General features: G+C 47.1%; 1 protein-coding gene across 2 annotated transcripts in view; it reads left to right on the forward strand.

The window, feature by feature from the left end:
- The first annotated feature begins 458 nt into the window (after window positions 1–458).
- The window catches only part of FLVCR2 (FLVCR heme transporter 2), a 30,000-nt gene continuing 7,876 nt past the window's right edge, over window positions 459–22,582 (forward strand). For both annotated transcript variants that reach the window (XR_004307289.1, XM_032444634.1), the window contains exons 1-9: window positions 459–983; window positions 10,685–10,826; window positions 11,341–11,481; window positions 16,076–16,143; window positions 16,435–16,538; window positions 20,802–20,912; window positions 21,377–21,482; window positions 21,955–22,066; window positions 22,485–22,540. Coding sequence is in view for 1 of the 2 variants with exons in the window: in XM_032444634.1 (XP_032300525.1) it covers window positions 474–983; window positions 10,685–10,826; window positions 11,341–11,481; window positions 16,076–16,143; window positions 16,435–16,538; window positions 20,802–20,912; window positions 21,377–21,482; window positions 21,955–22,066; window positions 22,485–22,540 (1,350 nt within the window). In the remaining variant the exon portion in view is untranslated. The remainder of the gene's footprint in view (window positions 984–10,684; window positions 10,827–11,340; window positions 11,482–16,075; window positions 16,144–16,434; window positions 16,539–20,801; window positions 20,913–21,376; window positions 21,483–21,954; window positions 22,067–22,484; window positions 22,541–22,582) is intronic.

Genomic DNA, 22,582 nt, shown 5'->3' on the forward strand with positions numbered 1-22,582 from the left:
CCGTGCCCACCAGGCACTAAGGCACACCCCACAGCCTCCTTCCCCGCCCACAGAAGTTTATCACTCTACAGCGCTCGGCTCAGCCCTCGAGGTCTTCGCCTGGCACGGGCACTTGAACTTTCGGAGGGGTCTGTCAGCACAGACGGCAACACCGAGCGCTGCCGCCCGCTCGTCCCGCTGGGGCTGCCTGCCGCTGGGACACGGCCGCCGCGGACACGCCGCTCGCACCGTGCGCCCTCGGCCTCCCCGCCGCTTTCACTCGCCCGGGGCCGCCCCGCGGAGGGGCGGTGCGCGGGGCGGTGGAGGGGAGGGCCGTGCCGTGCCGTGCCGTGCCGTGCCGTGCCGTGCCGTGCCGAGGGGCGGTGGCAGCCAGTCAGCGCGGCGGGGCGGCCGGGCGGGGCTTCCCGGCCAGGTGCTCGGCCGCTGGGCCGAGGGTGCTGCCGGTGCTGCCGGTGCGGGTGAGCGGGGCCGGCATGGTGCGGCAGGGGGGCGGCGGGGCGCCGAAGCCCTGCGGGGACGGGCGTGGGGCGGAGGTTGCCGCCGAGGTGCGGGTGTCCCGGCGGCGCTGGGCCGTGGTGCTGCTGTTCAGCGGCTACTCCCTGTGCAACGCCTTCCAGTGGATCGAGTACGGCAGCATCAACAACGTCTTCGTGCGCTTCTACGGCGTGAGCACGTTTGCCATCGACTGGCTGTCCATGAGCTACATGCTCGCCTACATCCCGCTGCTCTTCCCCGTGGCCTGGCTGCTGGACAAGAAGGGGCTGCGCCTCATTGCCCTGCTGGGCTCGGCGCTCAACGCGCTGGGCGCATGGGTGAAGCTGGGCAGCCTGCGGCCGCAGCTGTTCGCAGTCACCGTGCTGGGCCAGGTGGTCTGCTCCGTGGCGCAGGTCTTTATCCTGGGCATGCCATCGCGCATCGCCTCTGTCTGGTTCAGCCCCCGCGAGGTGTCCACCGCCTGCTCCATCGCTGTCTTCGGGAACCAGGTAACTGGTGGCTGCCGCCTGGAGGGGACGGGAGGTCACTTGCCTGGCCGCAGAGACCTGGGGTGCTAAGGGGAGGGGAAATGCAGAGCCTCTTCCTCCTGGAGAGAGGAGCCAGGTAAGAGCCATCCACGTGAGGGGGGCTCCGGACAGGCCTCATTGCAGCCTTCCAGTGCTTGGAGGGAGCTTACAAGCAGAAGTGGAGCTGACACTGACAGATAGTGATTGGATAAAGAGTAATGGCTTTAAATTGAGACTAGGTTAGATGTTGGGGTGAAATTTTTTACTTAGAAGTCAGTAGGCCCTGGCATGGGCTGCCCAGAGAAGCTGTGGTGCCCCATCCCTGGAGATGCTGAAGGCCTGGTTGGATGGGACCTGGGCAGCCTGAGCTGGTGGGGGGCGGCCCTGCCCACAGTGCAGGTTGGGAACGAGTGGTCTTTGAGGTCCCTCCAACCCAAGCCTTTCTGTGACTTTATAAACTGTGGTTGTGTTGGGATTTGGTGCAGCAGCATCCCTCTCCTGCTGGCTGCTAGATGAGGTGAAGGAGGTGAGCTGTATTTAAAGCTGGGCCCTGAGGAAAAGGTGTCTAACAAACTTTCCTGATTCTTAAAAGTAAGGCATAGAGTTTCCACAAGCAGTTGCTTTGAGGAGTAGCAAACTTTCCTCCAGGTCGAGAGAAGGTAAGGTCCCCAGCACTCCTCTATGAGGATGGATCAGGGAGGCCAATGAGCCGCTCTGGCTCAGGCTGTACCACATTTTTCTCAGTGTCAGCTGACTCTCAGAGGAGGTAATTTGTTCACAGTTTTGAAGGGATTAGTGAAATGACATGCTGACCCTTGCACTGGAACGCCCACTGATGCCTGTTGCATGAGGCAGATGGGCTGATATTGATGTAGTGTGGCACCAGGGAAGTGGCTCAGCTCTGTCATATTGACGCAAGGGAGAGGGAAGCACAGTCTGACATTTGCTGTGTGGCTGGTACCTGTTCCCCTAACTTCAAAATGCAGCACTCCTCTCTGTGTGACTGCCTTCAGCTGACTAGCTCAAGCTGTGGGTGGGCACCGCTCTGATTGGACTTGCTTTCCCCATTCAGGTGGTTTCTAAAGCATGGTTCTTCCTACTGTGTGCAAAATTATCAGTGAGACTTGAGGTCTCCTTTCCACACGCTCCTGGGTTTCCATACAGACTGATAATGCTGTGGCAAAGAGTGTGTTGGGGGGTGAGAGCTGAGGAACTGCAGTTTGTGCAGCAGCATTAGGCAGACTGGCTTACAGCTTTAGGAAAGAGAAAGCACTCTTTCTCTGAGTGGATCTAAGCTTTTCTGTTCACTGTTATCACAGTCTCGTGGGCTCCTTTTTATGTGTTTTAAATAAATCTTCAGAGTTGAAGGCATTTATTTTGGCATAAACACTGCTGATTTAGGAGTAAATAAGTAACTGAACGTTTTACTGTCATGCTTTTATTCAGGTGGAATTACTCAACAATGTGCACAAGAAATCCAAACAATGCGGCAGTCAGCCTGTGCTATATGTGTATGCAGAGTCCACATCGTCCTAAAAGCAGCATGTTAGTCTAGTGGTTGTGAAAAGCAAACTTTGGCTGGATGCTTTGGTCCTCTTCTGGGGGTTAACCTGACATCAGTGAGACCACAGGCCAGTAATTAGCTCTTGCTTGTAAACCCAGGCTTTCCTTTTAGAGAATCAGGGGAGCAGGAAATGGCAATGACTAAAGGCAAGGCATACTCCATAGGGAACACCTATTCATTTCGTTCTCTCAGATCAAAGATCCAGTGAATGAAAAGTAGCTATTTTGTTAGTTGGTGATGTTGGACGGGTGAAGAACTAGAAGCTTTCTTTTTCCTTAATCTGCAGTTTGAGTGTGTTTTAGGGAGTGTCAGTGAAGAGCATAATATAGTGGGTTTGTAATTGCAGTGTAGCAGATGATTCCCTGCGCTCTTCTGAGATGCTAGTGTTTGCAGGATGTGCTTGCTGGAGCAGCGGGCGTTGCCCCTTCCCTTAAAATACTTGCTTTGCTGTCTTTTGGGCATGAGGAGGCATGGTGCTGTGGCATGATGGCACTAATCCCCACCACAGTGAGGATGTTTAAGCAATGAGTCGAATTCCTGTGTCTTTTCAAGGTGTACCAGCTGGAGCCAGCTGGGCATGTACTGGAATTCCTCAGCTCTTTGTGACAATTCGCATGGCATGTGCTGGACTGCTGTGTTTGTGCTGTGCTTGCTTGGGCCTGTTGGCTATAGGATCGCCTCTCATTGCCCTGTCTCCCTGATTGATGAGCAATGGGCATCAGCAGCACGTGGAAACATTTCTATTGCTCTGCTACCAGTGCTGATACTTTTTAATTGAAATAAATCATCTTCCTGGCTCTTGCTGTCCTGCCTAAGGGAAGCAAACAGCTGTTGGACTTGGGGTGAGGGTTGGATGATCTTTCTGCTGTAATTTTGACTCTTCATTTTTTTTAGCAGGGAAGAAAGAAACCTTCTGTTTCATATTCAGCTCTGCCTGTGGGAATAATGATGCAGCAGCATCTTCAGGTGGGGTCTGACCCTATACAGATGCCACTGGGATTCCTCTGTGATTTAAGTGATTCAGGACTTCCATAAAGAAAATGTCCTGAGGCAGAATTTGTAGCTGCTACCTGTGTAGTGCTTCTCTGGGTGGGTCATTCACAGCTCCTCAGCCTTGAAAGCACCTTTGCCATGTTTACCAGGAAGAAATGCACTGCAGCCAAACAACAGCAGATAAGAGACTAGCATTCTCTTATCTCTTGTCTATCAGTGATGAGGTGAGGCCTTTTAATTTGCACAGAATGCATGATAAACCATGAATGAAATTCAAGGAGTTGCTTTTTCTTGGCAGGTCCTTTCCTCTTATTTTGAAACAGAAGGAAGAATCTTCAGGGGTTGGGCTGCAGTGGGCTTTTGTGAATAATCAGGTCTGCAACATCTGAATAGCCATTGCTTTTTAGGGGGTGGGAGGGTCTGCAGTGCCTTGTGTGCTGAGTGTGTCCTGCTGTTTGCCTCACTGCTAACCCTGTTCTGCACTGTTTGCCCTTCAGGTAAGGCAGCATCTGAAATTCCAGGAAGTGTTGTGAGAATGAAGCGCGTCCGGTGGGATTCCTTTCTTCAAGGAGACTTCTAGATCTCTTTGGTTCTTCCCTGCCTTCTGGGAGGCTTCCCATTTTTTTTCAGATGAGATCTGATTCCTGTTAGAAATAGAAGCAGGTGGTGATCTAGCTCACATCTCTCTGTAGTCTGGCCTTGCATTTTCTGGGATTTTAGCTATTAACATAGAGAAAACTTTACCAAGGAGCTGGTAGCAGCAGCAGTTAGAGGTGGCATTTTCCAGCCCTGGCTCCTTTCATTTCTTGCAAGGATGACAGGGTGCGTCAGGGCATTCAGATCACAAGGAGTGCTGTGTGGCCAGCTCTCTGAGATCCTGGCTGTGGCTCTGTGCAGGAGGGTGTGCTGACCAAGTAGTGGTGTGGCTTTCCCAGGAATGCTTAAGCTTCTGTAAATGAGCACTGGAATCTGAAATGAACTTTTCCTACTCATTTAACCTGGTGCTCCCTTCCCAGCCAGGCACCAAAAGCAGCTCTCTCTTTTCTCTCACAGAAGCAGCTGGCTTTTAGGTTTTGCTCTGAGGAGGTTGCATGGGAGTTGAATGAATGACAGCAGTGTTTCTGCTGGGAGAGGCTGCCCTATGGCACCCTTAGCACTTGCCTTGCAGGATCCTCAGAGACTGTCTCTGTTATGTGACTGTAACATGTCCTTGACCCATGTATTATATTCTGATGGAGGATTCCAGCAGCTGCTGAGGTGGCTGTTGGAGCTGAAACCCCTCTTCTCCTTTACTGTTTCTTATCTGCTGCTGTTTTGCTGCATTGCATTTTTTCCCCAGTAAACTGGGCGAAGGTGCATTCGGGGCTTAGAAGCCTGAGGAACTTGTCCAGAAGCAGCAGTTCTTATGATCCAGCATTGCATCATGTTGAACAGTGTGAGATGGTGTCACAGGAGAAGTATGATGAGGAAGGGAATTTACTTTCAGAAGAGCTTTGGTTGTGCAAGTGCAAACTGAAGAAGTACATTATCTCATATCAGTGGAAGTGTATATTTAAAAAAAAAAGAAGGCTGAGCCTTATCTTATCTCTTCATGAGGCACGGATTACAGTTTTTCCTCTCACTGTGAGTCCTTTCTGCTTCTTGAAACACTGTGAAAAAGGTAACTAAGCTGTGCTACATTTAAGTACATTGACTTCCTTGCTCTTTGGATTTTAATAGGGGCTTAGGGATTTCAGTCAGTGGTATGGAAGAAGCATATCTGGATGGCAATGCAAATAAAAATATACTGTAGGAACTAGCAGCTTCTGCTTTCCACAGCTTTTTGGCTGTGTATCTTCAGTTGAAGGCACCTACAGTTGAAACAGTAGGCAATGCTTCAGTGTGGAGCTGTGAGATGCAGACAAGAGTGGCATAAGGGTCTGTGGTGCCCAGGGCTTTGGAATACCTGTGTGCCTCCTCTACAGCATAACCAGGGTTAGCAGTTCAGGTCTGATGCATTTCATTGCCTTGGCAGAACTGAGAAGCACTGGAATGGGTTCAGTGTGTACTGAGAATAGGTTCAAAGTCTCCCACTCCCATATGTACTAGAGTACAGCATGAAAAGGAGAGACCTTCTGAAGGAGACAGATGTTGCTGCACATGGCTTGTGTGTTTTGTCTGCAAGCCTTTTGGAGAACAGTGTTTATGTGGTAAGCTGTGGTGGCTGTCTGAAATATGGAGGTTTCCAGAGTAGCGCTTGCAGTGCACAGGCTTGTCTGGAGACTTTTCACAAAGGAACTTTGCTTCCATCATGGTGATGCTGTTGGATCAATTCTATTCATTCACGTGGAGAATCTCACAGCATTTGTTTTAAGGTCTTCTATCTGAAACCACTTGTAATAAAATCAATCAATCTAAAACGCACTTGTGCTGTTGTGTCTGGAGAGGAACATCTTGAAAATGTGAGGCTCTCTGTGCTTAGAAGGTATCTGTTAGAAAACAAGTAAATTGCTGGGAGCTGCAGGACTGACTCGTTAAAACAATTCAAATGCCACCTGTTTATGTCAAAGCATGATGGGCCTTCTGGTTTTCTAGAGGGCTCCTCATCTCCATGTTCTGTAGTTGTTATGGATGTTCATTGTAGCTGAATGGCTCCAGACCAATGCTGCCCCTCCCAGTGGTTATACAGCTGCTGCTCTGCTGCTTACTGGAGCCTCCATTAGGAACTGTGCAGTACTATGGCTGGGGGTGGCCTGGAGTTTGAATGGAGTTGTGTGACTCCCAGACGACTCTTGGGTGGGTAGTTTGGTGTGGGGCTGCTAGGAGGTAAGTCTTTTGCATGGGTTTTATTCTTGCTTTAGAACACTGAATTTGATAGGATTTAATGAATATCCTTCCAAGAGAGTCCTACAGCCAGCATTTAGACTCCTGTTTCCTCGCTTTCTGAGAAAGGTGCATGAGAACACAGGAGCGCCTGGCTAGGGCAGGCAGCCCTCCCAACTCCAAAGTGTCCATTTAGAAACTTGCAGAGATCAAGTTGAAATCACAGAATCTGCCAAGCTGTTGTATTGGCTTTTATATGCATGCAGGCTTCATTTTTTTCAGTTGTTACAATTCTGACACTTTGACCAAACTGGCAGCCTGCTGTCCCTGGGCTTCCCTGGGACTCCTGCCCACGCAGGGCCTTTTAAAAATTCACCTCATGTTTGCCTTCCCACATTCCTGATCAGTGTATTTGGTAACAGACTAGTTAACAGTTTGGTACGCTGTGTGCAAGTGATGTGGGTTTTCTGTTCTGTTCTTTCAAACTCGTGAATGAATCCTTTCTGGTCCCGACACATTGTAGAACAAATTAATTGTGATTAAAATCTTCCATGATAAAACTATATTTGCCACATGAAGAGATTCTGTTGAGATGGAAACACCCCGTAGAGACCACATTGTGAATGGTGATGCAAGAGTTCATTTAGTTCTCCCTCTGTCTCGAATATTCTCCTTCCATGGTGATATCTTTTGGCCTTGCAGCCTTTCTGGCAAGTTTCCTGACTGTGCTGCATTTGAAGAGTTTTGATTCAGTTTGTCAGTCTGCTCCTTGGCCTTTTTTGGCCTAATTATGATTTTACTTTAGTTTGGTCCAGCTTGCTGCCTCCTTTTTTCATGCTTGGAGAGATGAATTCCAGCTTTTGAGGGGTGTGCTGATGTATTACTTTTTTTTCCTTCTTTGCTTTTTAACTGTGATTGCTTTTATCCCCTGTTCTAAACTTTTGGATGATATTCCGTACACCTGCTCTGAGCCCCCAGATGCGGTTTGTGCAGCCTTAATGCCAGCAAGCAGTAAGTTTCTCTGGATTTTCCTTTCTGTTTCCTATTAACAAGCTTCTTTTCTTTTAGGTAGATCCCTCCTGTGAGTTAAATATTGCCATAGTGGTTTGAAGTTTTTTGCTGTTGTTTGTGTATTTATTTTATTCCTACTGAATTTGAGTGCACTGCAGAACTCTTCACTATTACTGGTTGTGGGGTGTGCCGCCTTAGGCCTAAATTAGGAGTTGTGCTGCATCTTATGGGTTCTCTTGAGAAAAAGGTATTTGTGGGATCTGAAAATACAGTCCTTCACATCAACCCTGTCATAACCCTTAGCCTTTAAGGGCCACCACCAAAATGTCTCACAGTTGTGGGCTTTTATTTTTGGTTTCCTTTGCAGCATCTTTCTCCTTCTGTCTTAACACTTTAATTGACCTTCTTGGTGTGGTAGTCTCCTGTGCCCATATTCCTGGTTGTTCTGCAATTTCATGGCGCTTCTATATTCTTGCTGCTGTCTTAGGTTTCTTTAAGGTGAATACTCACTCCTCTATCAGTTGTTCATTTACATTTTTTATGCTGATACTGCAGTGATGATCATCCTTCAGCAGACTGTTAGTATACAGACAGCTAACCTTAAACTAGACATCCTGTTGTCCACTGTGAAGTATTTATATTTAGGACTCTCAGAAAAGGATATCTGAACAATTTGCAAAACGGATTCTCAGTACCCTTCTCAGATAGGAAAAGCTAGACAGGAGAGGGAGTCTGGAATGTGGTCCCAGAGAAACCTTCCTATTTTCTGTGTGTGTTCTGCTGCAGTACAGCAGCTCATGTGACAGCATGTGATTGCAGAGAGCGAGCACAGGAGCAGCTAGCATAGGAGTCCAGCCTCATTCTTCCAGGAATGAAAGGGTGATGGGGCAAAGGAGCAGTTTCTGGGAAGCAGTTTATAGACCTCATTCAAAGGGTGGAGGGGCTCATGTGGAACCCTGTGCATAAGGGCTAGGAGGATCCCAGCCTTGGATGGAAAGGAACAGTGTTGAGTCTCGTCCTTGAAACCTGAACTTCTAGGTGTGCTGAGAAGCAGTACTGGAGCCTGATGTGGCTGTGTCCTGGCTGAGCAGCAGGACCACACTCTGGCCAAAATAAATGTGCTGCAGAGTTGAACAGGCTTCTGCCCTGTAAGCGCCTTCTTGGTTTGGTGTCCATCTTCACCCTGCTTCATTATGCTTACTGAACCTCTGAGTGCTCTCATTCCCAAAAGTGGCCTGGTCTGTCATGGCACATCCATAACCACTTGATGACTCTTCCCAAAAGGTCCTGTGATGTCCTGGGAGTGAACTCAGCATAGGTTTATATTGCTGATCCAGACATGTGCTACCATGGTGTCCCAGGGAGGACACTGTTTGACACAGGAGGAATTTGGCTAGATGCAGTTTAAAGTTCCTTGTCTGTAAGTTAAACATGCACGTAAGGCTGCTGACACTAATACACCCTTTCCAAGGACTGTGAAAATACTGAGCACTGAGTCTTTCTGTTGCACAGCGCTTCTGTTCTGCTGCGTAATCATGGGACAGCTGGTCTTGATTTTGCTAATGGGTTCGTATCTACCTGATGTTTCCATAATTAAATGGTACATGCAATGGGCTTAATTTGAATACATCTTATCTTCATGTTTTTGCATACTCCTATCGCCTTTCAGCATGAGAATGAGGGCAGTGGCTCTTAGAAAGGCTGATGACATAGTGTGAGTAACCAGCGTGGGGGGGATTTCTAAAATATTTCCAGTCTGTCTCAGTTCAGTTAGCACTGTACCAGCACTGTCAGTGCTTTTCCAATGCCCAGCAAAGGGTCCAGCCTGCAAAAGAGACTGGAATGCTATGTTTGAAACAGATATGAGAATGGATGCATGGTCACCAGCCATCGCTTTCTTGGGTGCCTTCTCAGTCTTTCCATCTATGTGAAGCTCTTGTGTGAGCCTTGTTACTGCTCATAAATGTAGACTCAAACCAGGAAAAAATAAATGAGGGTGCTGCTAAACAGAAAATTGCTTTTGCCCTGTCCAGGGCTGAATGTGCAGAACGTCTCTGAGAGCAAGCAAGAGCTGATCTGATCTGTGGCTCTTTTTTTCTGATGTCTGAGAGGGCTTCAAGTGCTGAAAGGGGTAGAGGAGCAGGTAAATACACTCCTTGGGAACCAAACACAACTGAAAAGTGAAATACAGGAGAGGGAACAAAAAGTGGCTTTGTTAGGCCTCCTCTTTAGAGTACTCAGAAATGTGATAAGTTTCGACTTCAGCCTTTATGAAATGCATGCTCCCAAGCATCAAAGCAGCTGTTTGTCCCCTTTATCCTTTGAGGGGTGGCACTGAAGTCCTGTGACATTTAGTCCTGCCTGTCAACTTGGCAAAGCCTGTGCTGCTCCTTGTTGCTTCCTGGAGAAACATCTACCCAGCAAAGAGCCCAAATGTCCTTGCAGAAGCTTGTGCTGTCACTGCAGGAGCTCCTCAGCTGGACATGTGGGGTACTTGGCACAGCGGAGGGCAGACCTGCAGGGATTTCTTCATGCTGCCCTTCAGGGCCAAGCATTTTAGCTGAGGTAGTTGCCAAGCCCCATTGCACAACTTCAACACCTGGGGAGTGTTGGTAGCACATATCCTTTGCTTTCAGCTTTGATTTTTTTCTAGGTTCTCTTGGTGCTGTGGGAAGGCTGTGAGAGGTATTAGGGTGAGCCTTGTCTTGGGAGGATGCTCACTCAGAAATAACCTTATGAAATGGCTAAGACAGATTGATATCTTGCTCATCAAGAGTGGGCAGGATTTGACATTACATCAGCCCTTCTTTGTCAGGCATGAGGAAAAATAGGTTCAACTCACTGACCCAGCAAAGAACTGGGGTTTTTTTTGGAAGTGTCATTTTCTACCGTTTTTAATGAGCCGAGTTAAATTACCAAGTGGCTGGGCTAGCACCAGAATAGATGCAAGATAAGGAGTGGGAAGTATGCTTGGACAGGAGCATGTGTGGAGGAGCTCGGGGAGAACAAGAACTCCACTTTGTTGGAAGCAAGTATTCTGTTCAATTGTATTATAAAACCTTGTCTTGAACATCATCATGGTTGTGAATTTGGGGGGGGGTGGGTGGGTCTCTCATAGCCTGGTTGCTGTGGACAGCTGGTTTAGCTTTCAGTTATTAGGTGATAAAGGAGATTTTCACTTTGGAGGTGAAGCTGGAATAGGCCCAGTTGATCTCTTACCAGGTAAGGGAGGACTGCATTTCTCATGAGCTCTGAGTTAGTGGCAGAGTTGTGGTTCCATGTCACCTCTGTGTCCCCTCTCTCTCCTGTTCAGCTCGGCATTGCTTTTGGCTTTCTGATCCCTCCAGTGCTTGTTCCCAATGTGGAAGATGTGGAGAAGCTGGCTTACCATATAAGCATCATGTTCTACATGACGGCCGGCGTGGCAACAGCCCTCTTCATCCTGGTTGTCATAGGTAAGGAGATGGGAAGCATATGCATGACTCCAAGTGGAGCTGAGGTCAGCCTGTCTATGTGAGTGGAGCTCATCTGGTGATGTCCCTGCACACAGCTGCCTGTGTCATGTAATACTAGATCTTGCTGCTACAATAGCACTTGTAGAAGGGTGTGTGGGGGTGTTGTGAGCGAGCCTGACTAATTGTTCATTTCATCTTTTGACTGCCTATGTTACAAAACCCTGGCACAAATAAGCCCTTTAAACATCAATCATAGAAATATTTCCATGCCGATGCAACTTGCTAATTGAAGGTATGGTGTTTCCCCAGTGATAGGAGGTGTTGCAGAGACACTCTCTTCTCCTGTTCCTGGATAAGTCTGTGCACAGAGAATCGAAGCTGAAGGGTGCTGATGTATTTTATACACTTATTTTTACTAGCCCCTGTGCTGTCACTTGAGCAGTTCTCTCCTCGTGTGTGCCCATGCTCCCTAGTTGTACTGGTGCAAACAGGTCTATTTTATGTCTGGTTTCAGTCTTCAAAGAGAAGCCCCCATACCCTCCGAGCCGAGCTCAGGCCCTGATCCAGTCACGACCAACAGAGGAATATTCCTACGTGCAGTCAATCCTCCGCCTGCTTCGTAATGCCAACTTTGTGCTGCTTATGGTCACTTATGGTAAGATCTGGCTATTCTGTGCTGCTAGACATGCTTAGCTTCTCCCTCTCTCTCTGTGCAGAGCCAGGGCTGTAACTGGGCTGAGCAGGGTTAGGGGAATGTAAGGATATCTGTGCTGCTGCATACCAGGGGTCCCTCTGGCACCACAGTCTGTCCAGCACTGGTTGCAAGCAAATGCCCAGGGAAGAATAAAAGCAGGGCAAGCATGCACTGGACTGTATGACCTCACCACTTTTCTCTCAGCTTGTGACTGCTTTCCGTTCTGGGGATTTTCTTATCAAGTTATGGGTTTTGTGTGTGTTTTTTTGTTTTTTTCCTAGTTCATTAGTAACTTGGACTAATCTAAGTGTTTACTTAAGAAACATGGAGCTGTGTTTGAGTGCAAGTCACTGCGCTGAGCGCAAGTTATTTTCCAAGGAAAGTATATGACTGCCAGGCTTCCCAGTGGAGGTGATGCATGTAGGTGTGCAGACTGCTCCAGCTTTTTTGGCAATTCCTATAAAGCAAATAGAAGGAAGGATTGGAGACTGTGTTCTTTCACCATCTGTTCTTACACACTGAATTTGCTATTTCTCTTCAGCAGTCTCGCTGTATTTCTCTGAGGGCAGTGTGGTGCGTTGAATCTGTTCCTGATGCCAAGTTGTCCTATCCAGAAGTATTTTTCTCTTTAGTGGTGAAAGGGAAGGTTGCTGCAGCTTGCACCTGGCTGTATGATAGAGTTATGAGCTACAGACCACAGAGAGGTCTGTCCCCTCTTCCTACCTGCTTGCAGTGGAAGCTTTTCAGGAGGAAAGTTAACTAGTTCTTGAACTTCTGTGGTTCTGTGTTCAGCTGTGGACTTTGTGGGTGACACCTCCAATTGGAAAGAGTAACATGGTGGCTTTGTTCTTGCTGAGGGGTGCTAATGGTCTTTGGAGCAGTTGAAATCTCTCCCTTCTCAGAGCTACAGTTCTCTAGGAACACTCCTTAGACCATCATTTTCCTCTAGTACTCGGTGTCCTCTATGAAAGTGGAGGTTGAGAAAACCATCAAGACACAGACTGAGGCAGGCTGGCTAAGAGCTGGATTGTGTCATTTGCTTGGTTTGCATGTGTGTTTCAGGAAAAAGAAAGGGGAAGGCATTAGTTTTAATAGGAGTGAACAAGCCCTAGATGAGAGAGGCAGGCTCTCAGTACGAAGAGCATATTTAGTATCTGATCTCCCTGGGATAATTCCTTCCTGGCAGTCACAAATGATGTGGAGTGTTCAGTGCCTCATAATCCCTCCTTTCTTCCTGTGGGTCTGTGTATTTATTCTGCTCCTCCCTGTGTCGGCCTCATGTCAGTCTCCAACTAGACTTTAAGGCTGCTGGCAGTGAAGATAATGTGCCTGTTACTCAGAGAAGGAACTAAGCAGTGAAACTTTCTTTTTTTTTAAACTTGTCTGGCTTTAAAAATGGGGACAGTTTTTCCTACTCAAGTCAGAAGTTGTGTTGGCCAAGATTTAAGACATCTGCAGCCACATGAGCACAACTGAGTCATCCTCCCTAGCTAACACATATCTGCAGCCTCTCCTAACTCTTGTATTAGCATAGTGTGAAACAGGAGAGAGCGGGAAATGGCCTGCTGCTTCATCTCCTGTGGCTTTAGAAAGAATGTGGGCCTTCATGGGATGCTGGGTCAGAACAGGCCTGCAGATCTCTGAGATAAAATGATATTACCAGCAGCTGCCAGCTGCATTTGTGTGGTAAGACTTGCAGTGGTGGAAATATTGGTGGCAGCTGTTTATCAGGGTAACCTTCAGGCTGCCTTTTCCCAAAGCCTGCTGGTGTTGCCTCAGTGAAGCTGAGTCATGACATGGAGTGGGCATGAAGAAGCTCTTGAGTTTCTTGGATTGGACTCTGTGCTGGAACTGCACATGACTATGGAGAGGCAGTAGGCAGGAAAAGGGTGGGAAAGCTTGAGAAGGGTGTGTTAAGTGGGAATGATGAGACAGCTCCAAAAAATCAGCATTTGGAAAGGGACAGTGATGAGAAGGAAGGATAATGAGGTCTGCAGGTCTGCATAAGGAATCATTGTTCTGGATGATGATGAAGCTGAAAAGGAAGACCAGTTGTCTGGCTTGTAGGAAATACACTGCTTAGTTACAGGAGAATTGAGATCTAGTCAGAGGCTTCGTAAGAGCTCCTTTTGTTACCCTAGGCAATAAACTTCCCCTTTCTGGCCTTTGTAAAATATGGGAGACACTGTGAGGTCTCAAAAATGTTCTTACACAGCGCATTACAAGCAAACCTTGGGAACATAACTAATGGATCAGGTGAGGCCGGACCTTCAGATGTGTTTATCCTGTTTATCCCAGATATTGGTTCTGGTTTCCTCATCTGCAAAGGCAGTCGGGTGCCATTGGAAACATCTCTTGTTTGTTTTACATGCATTCAAACAGCTGGCTATAATTTGTGGAGAAACTTCACCAAGCAACTGTGACATGTAAAATGCCTACGTTTTTGCCAGCCTTCACAAGTGCAAACTGGACGCATTGTCTCGATTCTTAGAGTATTTTGTCTGACTCTGGTGCCAAGTGCTGTTGCCAACTCAGCATCTCTTTCTACTCAGTTTAGGATTAGGCACCCTTCTTTTTCTTAGAAATCCCATGCATCACGGAGCTTCTGTGGAGCTGGCATGCTGATGGCATTAGCTACCAGAGCCTGGCTGTCCCCAGCAGGCTGCTGTCCTCTTGGCTAAGTGAGAAGTATTAGATACATAAATGACTGGCCTATATTAGAGCCCAGTTTTGAGGTGGGTAGAAGGACTGCTCTGATGTGCCACACTCCCATGACCTGGCACTGCAGTTTGTGGTGTCCCCTAGTAAGCTGGGTGCTCCAGAGGTGGAGGTGGGATGAACCCAGATTAGATTCTTGTGGGGTGCTTTGTCATAGTCAGGTGTTGCAAGAGCCAGCTTCCAAGGCTCCAGGAGTTTCCAGCCTTTCTAGGTAACTCTTGAAACAGGTTGGTTGTTTTTTTTGTATGTGTAAAGAGCAAGTTGCTCAGCTTATTTGTTTCTCCAATCACTTCCTGATACGTGCATTTGGAACAGGAACTGCTGCCGCAAGCAGACAGCTTATGGGATCGCTTGCATAATTTTATTCATCTGTTCTGCCCCAAGGAGCTGTGAAGTTCTGCTTAAAGTTGTTGAGGATGGTGTGTGAACAGGGTGAGATCTTCCCTCCAGCTGTTAATCTTGTGGCTTCTTTGGTTGCTTCCTGAGCTGTGTATGGCAGTGGGCTGGATCTGGGATTGCCCAAGGCTTTGGAAGCAGGGAAGTGGGAGTTTGACTTCAGGGTGTCATTAAAGCTCTGCCTGCTAGACTGTACTTCTGTACCATGCATTGCTATCTTTCTGCTTTTAGCTGAGGCTGAAAGAGGAAAAACAGGAAGCAGGAAGTTGACATGTATCTGGATTGTCAGAATTTCTGGCATCTGAACCAGAATTTTAAAATCCCATGCCACGCTATGGAGCCTGTAGATGTGTGAGCCTCAGTGGTGAAATCTGTGTCCCCATCCTTCCTCCCACCAAGTTCACTGAAGCCTTGAAGAGAAACTAACTGCAAATGTAAATGACTTTCTGAGAAGAACGTTGAGCTGACTGTTAGAGGCGTCATCCACCTGGGGAAGGTTTCTCAGTATCACCCAAGGTGAGAGTGTAGCCGTTGTGGTACTGCTACTCCAGCACCCATGTGGATATACTTGTCTACTAGAAAAAAATATAAAAATTAAAAAAACAACACAAAACCACTCTTGTTTTCAATGCCCTTCAGGAAGGCATTCAACTCAATCAGAGTTGCATGTGTACTGCAGCCGGGTGTCTGAATAAGGCTTGACCAGTATCACCCTCAACAGTTTCCATTCTCACCTTGGGTGATACTGAGAAACCTTCACCAGGTGGCTGACGCCTCTAACAGTTAATCTAACTTCCCTTTCTGAAAGACAATTACTTTCACAGTTGTTTTTTAATTTTCAGGCTTCGGTGGTGTCTTGTGAAAATGCAAGACTTTCCTCATGCAGATGCATGCATCAGGTGCCTTGGGGAAGTGCAGTCTGGGCTTGCCATTAGGTCTGTTCCTTCATGCCTTCTGGTATTTCTTGGCTTGGACAGGCTGTCCTTTACAGACAGCTGGGAGAGAGCTGCCAGGTGGTTCTTTGGGAAAGAAACCTAGCTGATCAGTGGCACTGGTGTTAATTGAATCTCAGGCACTGAGATTCACCTGATGCTGTGGCAGATACTTTGCCATTGCTTTGAGAAAACTCAGCTTCACTGTTGAAGATGCCTCTGTCTGTGAGGGAAGAGTAGAGACCCTATGAAGGGCTTGCATGACCTTTCAGTACTAGAAATGTGCTCTTCAGGTAAGAGCCATCCTGACACTGCAGGGTGCTTCCTACTGCATGCTGAGATCCAGTTGTCCTTGGTCTTCATTTCTGCCAGTAACCGACCTGTCCAGCTTTAGTATCTCCTGGTACTCTGCAGTCTGGCTGTAGACTGCTGTCATAATGATCTTGATGCATTTCTACACAGCAGAATAGCAGCAGACTGAATATGCTGCATTTTTATCCTCCTTTCAGGTCTGAATACAGGTTGCTTCTACTCCCTGTCCACTCTGCTGAACCGCATGGTGATCCATCACTACCCAGTAAGTGCATCCAGTCCTCATGACCTTCTGTTCATGTTCTTCATTTGGCAGTCCTAGGGAATGGAAACATGCCTGTTCATGTTGTCTAGTGTGCTCATATTTTCCCTGGGCTGGCCCAGAGACAAGTGCCTGTACCCCAAAGAGTTCTTGCAAACACTGCTTTTCTTTAGCTTGTTAACAGGAGGAGTCATGTATGGGACGCTGACTTTGTTGTCTCTTCATGTCTGGGTCCTCCACACCTCACTTCTTGTTGGCTATGACTTGGCTCCTGTGTTTTTTGTCTTGCCGCAGAAGGAGGAGGTGAATGCTGGCAGGATTGGACTCACCATTGTACTGTCAGGCATGGCTGGTGCTCTGATCTCTGGCCTCTGGTTGGACAGAACCAAAACCTACAAGTAAGTCTCTTGCCTCTTTGTTGCTAGTGACTGTTTTCTTCTTCCACTCTGTGGAGGGAGCAACTCTGTGCAGTTGCAGCTTGGTAGACCAGAGACTGAATCACTGGGAAAGGTTTGCAGGGGAAAAAACCATAGTTTTTGAGAATCCAGATAGTCTGAAATGAAATTTGGGGCATCGTGTTAGTCTCTAATGGACCCATATGAGGTCTAGTGCTAGTGCTCCCTAGGGAAACATGGGGGAGAGGAGAAATAAGACAGCTTGGCTGCATTCTTTGCCAGGGATGAGAGAGCTCTTGGCACAAGCAGAATCACGACTGTACCAGACCATTTCTCTGCCCTTACAAATCAGCTTCTGTGCATCTTTGTCCTGTTTAATGAAAGACACATTTAATCCAGTGCCCAGAGGCATTGTATGAGCGCATGTTACTGTATTCAGGGCAGAAGCGAGGGAAGGGGTGATGAGGTTGTGGATGGGTGGTTCTGGATTTGCTGCTTGGTGAGCTAAGACAGCAGATCTGGGAAGAGTACCATGCCCGTTTTCAAGGAGATAGTGAAGGGTCTCTGGGTGTCCTGCAGCTCCCAATCCTCAAGAACTCAGATCTTGTTGACAGACTTTCTTTACAGGGTGTCTCATGGAATGGAGAGCACCTCTCTTTTTTTTTATGTGGGGAGCCATGTAATCAGTTTCCAGTTTGTCTGCTGGTTTTGAGAACTGCACTATAACTTGTCTGAGCAGCTCAAGAAGGATGGGGTTTTTCTGGTGATATGCAGGTGATGAGTTGAAGACAACTTTAGAGGTATTTTCCTTGCAGCAGCTTTTCACCGCAGGGTGTACCACCACCTTTAAACTGCCTGGTATCTTGTGGGCTGCTTAGGAGAATCTGGCAAGCTGAGGGGTTGCAGCTTCTACAGTGGCCTCTGGCCCTAGTAATCAAGTGTGGGTTCAGAAATGCAGAGAGTTGGGCTTCTTTGACAAGAATGAATGGAACATGAGGACTCCTGGGGGCGTGATAGGGGACAGGAGCAAATGACTAATAGAGAGACCAGTAAGTCTCTTGTAATTTCTAGATCATGTATCATTGAGTTTACTTCTCATTTGGCAGTCCTAGGAAGTGGAAACACGGCTGTTGCAAACTGCAGTAGCTAACTGTGCAATCTAACTCGTCTTTTTTTCAGACTGGCGTTAGTGGTAAGGTAGCCTCAGATGGCACTGCTTGTGTGGATGGTCTTCCTGACTCTCTCTGTATGGAGCTCAGTAGTAGCATGAGGGCTGAAGAACTTTGTGGTTCACCAGGCAGAGCTGGAACTCATAATTTGGCGGCATAGAAGGAAAATAAAATCTTGGATACATTGAAGGGACCACATAGATGGGTAGAGCAGCCTGAGAGTGCTTTACCACCCATAGAACTTATCCAGTGGGCTCCTAAGAATATCTGGGAATAGATTTAACTTTAAGTAAAGAAAAACTGCTAAGAATTTGCTCTCCGTTGCAGCCTGTTCAGTGGAATTTCTGTGGAACTAGCATTTTTTTTTCTTTTCTGAATGCTACAGAATCTTTTTTTAGCCTCATTTAAAAGTCTATTTAAAAAGCTGTCAAGATGCCAGATGTTCTAGGCAGGTACCCTCCCCCTTCTCTGCGCTGCTCTGATAGTGTCAGGGATGAAATGGTACGCACATGAAAATCATGAAGGAAAGATGTCAAGTCCTTTTTTTAGTCAGCTCGGAGAGAGGGAGAGAAAAGCAAGTGAATGAGATCCAGCTGTGATTGAGAGGAACAGGAGGAGATTAGTAACACGAGGAACTGCAGAACACTTTTGGGATGTTTGATCATCACTGTCCCACTGTTCCTTCAAAGGGTGAGTCTGTGCAAAGTCAGCTTTCTCCATCTGTTGTGCTCAGGCACCAAATGGCCTTGCATTCTTGCTTTTATTTGGCAGGCAAGTCCCTGAAGCAGCACCATCACTGTTCTTAGTTTTGGAATTAACAGGCATAGATTTGACCTAAACAAATGTGCAAGTGAACTGTCCCAGAGCTCAGGCTGCCTTTGGGATGGCTGACTGAGAGCTGAGCACCTCTTGAAAAGTTCTGAAAGGTTTCGACTCTGAGTTAAATGGAACTTCCTATGCATCTTTCAGGTTCCTGTCTGGAAAGAGATGGGGTTGTGACACCTGGTGACTGCCTGTTTGCTTTGGGTACCTTGGCAATTATTAGGGGAGCCTGGCTTAGAGTTGGAGGCCTTGAGTCAGTGCTTCTCTTCAGCTGAAGTTAGCTTTTAAAAGCAATGTTCACATGGCCTTCAGTCTAACTAACAGTTCCAGACAGTGCTCTCTACTGTCACATTTGTTTCAGAAAAAACCATCTCTCTCCACTGACCAGGTAGAGGACCTAAGTGATATTTTAAACTTGGGTCTCTGCAGGCCTGAAGTATGTTAAAATCTATGGGAAGGAGGGAAGACTCTAATTGTAGAGAATGGGACATTTGAGTTTCCACTGAAAAAAACTGGCCAGCCTGTCCTGGTCTGCCCTTTGAGCTTGCTGCTGTAACCCTTTTCCAGTCTAGTCCTGGTGGGATGCCTAATGGGCATGCCTTCACCATATCCTGCCCAGTTGTCCTAAAGTTATGTAGCAGGACATGTAGCTTTGAGTATATGCTCACTGCATTGGGCATCCTTTCCAGGCTGTACCTGTCCCAGTTGAGGATAACTTCCATTCCCTGCAGGGTCATTGTTGGAACAGCTCACAGTGTCCTGGTATTTTTCACAAATGCCCTCTGTGAGTCAGTTTCTTCATGTTTTTATCCTTCCCATAAGATATTTATGGCAGTGATAAGAAGCTTATCAAGCAAAACAAGGCATTCTTCCATGCCCCTGTGCCCTAGAGTCATAAAGCATTCTCCTTGTCTTCTGACTAGAAAATGTGCTGACAAAAGGCCACTTCATGAGAAACACCCTGCCTTAGTATCTTTCCCCAGGCGTTCCTTTGTTTCTCTGTGCCCTAGTATCTGCCTGCATCTTGGCTAAGCCCTTTGCTTGTATGCAAGATTTTGGGCCTTGCTTAGCATTGAGTCTCCTTTTTTGACATCCATGATATACTCAGGGGAGCTGAGTCCTGCTAAAGTCTTGTTTAACAGAAGCCTGCCTGTATGCTTGAGGCTGTTTCCTGCAGCAGGAGTGGCATTCAGAGCTGTCTGTTGGGGACCATGGCAAGTAGGGATGAACTCAATATGCACATCCAGGGCATTTCTTGGTGTGTAACTTTGGCTTTCCTGAAGCCTGCAGTCTTGTTCTTTCCCAGGTGACTGTCAGTTCATTTTGTACTGCTGGAGCCTAGTGACTGAGGGGTACCAATTAACGAAGAAAGCTTGTTTTTGTGAGCTTGCTAATGTGTGGTATCCATGGCAAGATTGAAAAGTTTTCTCCATTTACTGCCCCCCCCAAAAAAATTCTGCAGTTCCAGTGGAAAACATAACTTGCTTTTAATTGCAAGAGCTGCTGCTTCTCTAAGCCAGCCTAGTTTTCAGTGGAGGACTGCGTGTTCTGGGAACTTCCTTCTTGCATCTTGACACAGCATCAATATGAAACAGGTTCTGACCACATCTGGTCACTAACTCATTCATCTTCTTTGATTGGAGTTGAGGAGTGAAGTGCAAATATGGGCAACTGTCAAGAAATAGTGAATCGGTTATAAACTGCTTCAAAAACTTGAACCATAAGCCTGGGAAACTAACATCAGACCTCCGCACTGAGACCAAAACTGGCTGGGGGGTGCAGAAAACAATTTTCCCAATGTGCCAGCTGCCCCTGCTAGTAGAGATGAAGCTTCTGAGGATCACAGATACGACCTGGAGGCTTATGATGATGGGCACGTATTTTGGCATCAACTTGTGTGAAGTTTGTAGATTCTTGTTTATAGAAGCTCCATCTAATTCAGACCTGGTCTGCACAGCCAGGGAGCTGTAATTCTATCCTTGAGCCTATTTCTTATTCAGCTTACATTTCACCTCTCCAAATGTAGAAGCTAGTTCAAACACAAAAAGTGTCATCACTGCAGTGCCCTGGAAAACAAATACACGTGAAATAACATCCTTGGTTTTCCCTATATTCTAGATGAGGGTCTGTCCTCCAGACTGGATTATTTCAGAGTGTGGAGAGTGTGAAAGCTGTGCAGCTTTTTTCTTTAATGTGTGCTGCAGAATATACCAAGATCTATGGATGAAGAGGATAATTTGATTATATAAAACCCTGATTATGCTTTTCCTTGCAGACAGACAACACTTGTGGTCTATATCATGTCTCTGGTGGGGATGATAGTCTACACTTTCACTCTGAACCTAGGCCATCTCTGGGTGGTCTTTGTGACTGCAGGTGTTCTGGGGTAAGTTCATGTACAGGCTGCTTTCTTCCATGCTTGAGCTGCTAGGATATGAGGGGGGAGGCAGAAGTCCTGGCCCAGAAGGGACTGGGGAGAGCCACAGCCTGCTTGTGGCTCCCGCGTGGGATAAGGACAAAAGGAAAATGCATGTAGGCCTGTCTGGCTGATGGACTGTCCTGGGGGGTGATGCCCTTCTGTGTTGCTTTTGGGAGATGCTGCTTTTACTACCTCGTTCTTTGCAGCTCCCTGCTGGCTTGGCTCCATGCCTGAGGCTGTAAGCGAAAGTATTTGTGGGTAGGAGGGAGACCTATGCCATGAAGAGGGAGTTGGACAGCTGTGTGGGCTGTGGCAATTATAGGAGAAATATCTCATGCAGTAAGACCAACATTCCAGCAGGAATCTGTGCCATGTTGTGCCTCTTCAGTCTTCTTCCTAGCAGTCACTGAGTTTTCTGTGTTTCTTTACAGATTTTTCATGACAGGGTACCTTCCCCTGGGCTTTGAGTTTGCTGCAGAGTTGACATACCCAGAATCAGAAGGAACGTCATCAGGGCTCCTTAATGTCTCAGCACAGGTTGGTGTTGTTTTCCTTTTTCTTGCTTTTTTTATGGGTAGAGATATCAAACTGTAGTTCCCAGCCCTGAATCCCATTTCTTTTCTATGATTATTGCTGCATACTGCAGATCTAAGTGCCTCAGAACCTGGCTTTTAAAGTGATGGTCCTTGTGGCATTTGTCTGCTGGCACCCATTCTGTTTCTGTTAAGGAAAATGGCCATCAGGATAACAATCATCTTTGCTTTTTCCATCGTTGTTCCTAGCAGTCCAGTGAGAGAGGTCTTGCCTTTTGCCCAGAGACGGGCTTTCAGCCTTAAGGGTCACCTTCCCATCAATTGAAAGGAGGTATTCCTGGATGCGTTCATAACCAGACTTGAGCCTAGCAAGAGCAACAGCTTGTCTGGCCTGTATGCTCTGATACTTTGATAAAGCTGGGAAGCTGTTTAGGTTACTTTGTAACAGTACAGCTTGACCTTGTGTTTGTTTGTAGATCTTTGGCATTGCCTTCACCATCAGCCAAGGGAAGATCATTGATCACTTTGGGACAAAGGCAGGGAACCTCTTTCTTTGTTCCTTCCTGTTCCTGGGGTCCATTATGACAGGTAACAAAATTTCTTGGTGTTCTGCTGCAACTCTTTCCCTTGGGCTTGGCATGTAAATTGAAGGGCTTTGAGGGGGGTGGAGTTACATTCAGGGAAGGGCAGAACCCACACAGCAGCCCCATAGCAATGTCACAGTACTTTTTGAAGCAGCTGTTTTGTGTTACAAAATATTCCAAGGCTCCTTGCCCTGGTTACTTTTTGGGGTCTCCAAGATGTACCTTCTGAAAAAGGAAGGACAGAGACTCCTTATCTCACTATATAGAAGTGCTGTATTCCTTGTTCAGGACAGTGGTTTTCCTCGCCCACCATTATGCATTCCCTTGGGGCCTCTTTACCTCTTTGAGTCTGAGATAAATTGATTTGAGATCTGCATGGTAATTAAACTGCTTTCACACTTTTCTTCTTCTCTTTGTTGAAGCATTCATTAGGGCCGATCTCCGAAGACAGCAGGCGAATGTGGAAAATGAACATACAGTGAGTAACCCCCCCTTCAGTCTCTGCTGTGCACCTGCTATT

The sequence above is a fragment of the Coturnix japonica genome, chromosome 5, assembly GCF_001577835.2.
Source record: "Coturnix japonica isolate 7356 chromosome 5, Coturnix japonica 2.1, whole genome shotgun sequence".
Taxonomy (NCBI): domain Eukaryota; kingdom Metazoa; phylum Chordata; class Aves; order Galliformes; family Phasianidae; genus Coturnix; species Coturnix japonica.